Raw genomic sequence first — 3919 nt, 5'->3', positions numbered from 1 at the left:
CATCACTTTGGGTAGATTGCAAAAAACTCCATGAACCAAGCCTGTAGTGCACTTAGAGTTTTATGATGACCTTCTGAGTTTCCCAAGGATAGTTGGTGGCTAAGTGGCTCCTCTTGGCTCTTGTCATCAGTACTTTCTGTCCTCACTACCAAAATTGTGCTTTTCAAAGTGTTTCTGTGTATATTGTCCTATTTAAGTTTCATAATAGTCCACAAAGAAGGAAAGAACATGTATTGTTATTCTTTTTTTTTTTTTTTTTTTTTGCTGAGAAATGTATGTTTATTCTGATACAGTTGTACAACTAATCTAGGACAAGTTACCAAATAAATTTTACATTCTTTCTTCAGGACTGGGGTTTTTCGATGACTTCAAATTTAGGATCTTCAAATTTGAAGTCCAGGAACGTATTCATGTCTGCTTTACCATACATTTGCTTAAGCTTAAAAAGCTCCCTCTCTAGGTCTTGCTGGTACTCTGGGCCAATATCAGTGGGTCCTCCAGATGCCTGTAGCTTAGTTCTGTATTCTCTAATCTTGTCCATGATGAGTTTCTGTACAGGATCAAGTTCCTTATTAAATGCCACTGCTGTAACACCAATGTTCCTCCTCAAATGAACGGAGACTGCGGACCGAATGAGACAGGAGAACCTGAAGAGCCTCTGAAGAATCATGGTGATTCTGTTACTTGCACTCAGTCCCGAGCTGCCAGAGCCTCCGCGGCTGCGACCGTTCTCATGTATTGTTATTCTTACTTGAGAAATGAGGAATCTCAGACTCAGTGAGGTTAAAGGGTTTATCCAAAATCACATAGTAAGACAGTAGTAGAGCTGTTACAGGGCCACAGGTCTCAAGGCTCCAGGTCAGTGGTCTTTGTTGCTTTCTTAGTATCCTTACAAATGTGAGAATCACTTCTGTTTCCTTAATGCACCAAATACAGACAAGTGGGAGTATGTTCAGACTCCCCTAAAAAGCTGGTTCAGCACCCAGGGTGTGATCTTAAAATAAGTCCTCTTCAGAGCCCAAATCCTTCACATTTGCTTTCCCTCAATTAAGAACTATCATTACAAAGCGAGTGGCAGAGGCAAAGAAAATTCCAGTCCCTTTTAAAATACCCTGTGGCATCCACAAGCACTTTCCATCCCCAAATGCCCAGGAAGAGATGGACTTCCCCTCTTTCTGCACACTCTCTCTGAGAGTTAATGCATCCTACTGAGCTCTTTCCTTGGTTTTAATTGATATCATTGGATAATCATTAATTACTGCCCACAGTCCCCCAGCATATAATGAGTGGTGAGCCAGCGCCTTTGGGATCAACTAGAAGTCCTTAAAATCTGAGCTGTTTGCAGTGATGACCTAAGCTGTTCTCTTCTCTGCCTCTACTTATTTTAGAATGGCATCATGCCAGAGAGATTGCTTCCACATCTGTATCCTGACTGGCAGAGGCTGCTAATGCACATTTGTCAGTTGCCCTGGCCAGAAACCATAGCAATCAGCTGGAATGGGCTTAATTGACCATTCCTTGTCTCAATCTACAGGTACATTTAAAAGATTTCGCTTTGGGAGTTGCCCAGATAATTGTCTTGCAGGTGGCTTTTGGATAAAAAACTATCCTTTGTGGTATCCTCACTCTCAGCCTAGGTGGACATTTTCAAATTTCACTGAGCTTTAAATTACTCATAGGCATTCAGTGGGGGTGGATAGGGATTGTCTAAAGTGCCATTTTCACTCTAAGTTCTCATTTAATGCAGTTGGGTGCTAGAGGAAGGGCATGGGCTATGGATTCAGACAGACCTCATCTTGTTGGGAAGACTAAATAAGTTAATAGATGTTTAAGTGCTAAGATAGTGGCTGGCCCATAGTAGGCTCTCTGAATACGTTAACTATTGTCGTCGAGATTAGAGACCATGCCTCTAAAGCCTAGTACATACTGGCTATTATTATTATAAGCCTAATTCACACAGAAAGCCTCCCAAATTAAATCATTGCCTTTCCCCACCCTGAGCTTGGAGCCAAATTGGTGCTCCTTAGAGACACATATTGATGCTTTAGAAATCACCCTGGATATGGGAGCAAAAGGCCTGAACTCTGGTTTTGTTTTTGCCATTAATTAATTGGCCATATAACCTAGACTAAATTACTTTAGTCTCTAGGATTTAGTCTCTTCATGTGGATTGGACATCCAGGATGCTATATTGGGTTGAATAGTGTCTCCTCCAAATTAATGACCATCCAGACCCCAGAATGAGAACTTATTTGGAAATAGGGTCTTTGCAGGTGTTATTAAAATGAGTTCATACTGGATTAGGTTAATCCTAATCCAATAAAACTGGTGTCTTTATAAGAAAGAAAGGTCACAGAGACTCAGGGATTTAGATATGCATAGGGAGAATGCTGTGCCATATGTTGGCAGAGGCACAGATTAGAGTGATGTGTCTACAGCCAAGGAACACCAAGGATGGCTGCAACAACCAGAAGCTGGAAGGGGCAAGGGAGGATCCACCCCCGAGGCATCAGAGAGGAGAGGCCCTGCTGACACTGAATTCAAACTTCTGGCCTCCAGAACTGTGGGGGAAAATTTTCCTGTTATTTTAAGCACCACAAACAAAGTACTCAGTCTGTGTACTTTATGACAACAGCTGCAGAAGACAGACACACATTTTCAGTGTTTCTGGCCCTAATAGACTTAACTTGTTGAGACACACAAAGCCCTGAACCCTCAATTGAAATTGTCCACCTGTTTCCACCATCCTGATCTCTAGAGGTGTCTTAGATCTGGGCTGTCTATAAAAAAGTGAAGAAGGGAAAGAAAGAAAGGAAACAAGGTTGAAGATGGAGTGGGAGTGGTGGACAACCAAAGACAAAATGCCAGAAGCAGCCCTTTAGAACCTGGGAAGATGGCATGGAAGACAAGAGCCTCATGGCTGGGGAAGAAAAGCCCTGCTAAATTGTGGGCTCCCTCCCAGAGGCAATGAGTGACCAGGGAAAAAAATGCCTTAAGTGGTTCAGTTAGACAAAGATAGAAATCTCAGATCCTTATAGTTTGAGGAGGTCTTAGGTTTTGTCATTGAATCAGTTCTGAGGATTTGGGATGCCTTGGACCTGCAGTTGCCAGTAAACTTACAGGCCTCTTCTTAGCAAAATGCTTTTTAAGCTATTTGTCTCTGGGAGGTAGAGAAGAAATTGACATTTCCCCCTATATATGCATTGTGGTAGGTATTTTTACAAATTTTTTTTTCATTTACTTTTAAGAATAACTGTGTGGTAGTTACTAGTAACTCTAGATTGCAGAGGAGATCAGAGCTGTGAATTGCTCACCATGGCTTGTCACCATTCAGGGGTGAAGCTAAAGTCTGTCTGACTATGAAAACCAGACTCTTAGCACTCAATATGGCTAATTCCTCTTTTTGTCCTCATTCCTCTTTTTCCTCTTCCTCAAACTCATCCACACGTTTCGAATGCTCACAGTGCCATTCTTACTTGCAGAGAAAAATTCAAAGAATCACAAAATGTCAAATAAGAAGGAACTTTCCTACCTTTTCATTTTAGGAATGAAGAAACTCTTTTCCTGCCTTAGTTTCCCCTAAGGTGAGGTGTCTTTTTAATCCTTTAAATCTGTTACATCTCTGAAGTGTCTGATTCTCCAAAGACACACAGAGAAAAAATGACCCCACTGAAGATGTACAGTCAGAGAAGGTGAGCCAAGCCTTGACTGGAACCATCAGTTCACTCCCCTGGATCACAAAAACTTTGCTATCAAAGAAAAGCCAGTGGACAGGCCCCTTCTTCTGTGTCCCTGAAATTTCTAGGAACCAAATGAAATTCTTTCAAAGACTCTTCCATCGGTAAGAAAGTAATGAAAGACAGAGTTACTTTTGTTTATGTGGCTTACAAAGGAAGGTAGAAGGCAGTGTCTAGAAATG

At 41.6% G+C, this 3919-nt stretch overlaps 1 protein-coding gene across 1 annotated transcript; it reads right to left on the bottom strand.

Moving 5' to 3' along the window:
* Nucleotides 1–265: 265 nt before the first annotated feature.
* Nucleotides 266–699, bottom strand: LOC113925168 (ATP synthase-coupling factor 6, mitochondrial-like). The gene has a single exon (XM_027599767.2). The coding sequence runs from the start codon at nucleotides 668–670 to the stop codon at nucleotides 344–346; it is 327 nt and encodes a 108-aa protein (XP_027455568.2). The 5' UTR covers nucleotides 671–699; the 3' UTR covers nucleotides 266–343.
* Between the last annotated feature and the right edge of the window lie 3220 nt (nucleotides 700–3919).

The sequence above is a fragment of the Zalophus californianus genome, chromosome 2, assembly GCF_009762305.2.
Source record: "Zalophus californianus isolate mZalCal1 chromosome 2, mZalCal1.pri.v2, whole genome shotgun sequence".
Taxonomy (NCBI): domain Eukaryota; kingdom Metazoa; phylum Chordata; class Mammalia; order Carnivora; family Otariidae; genus Zalophus; species Zalophus californianus.
This window is presented reverse-complemented; position numbering and strand designations above follow the sequence as displayed.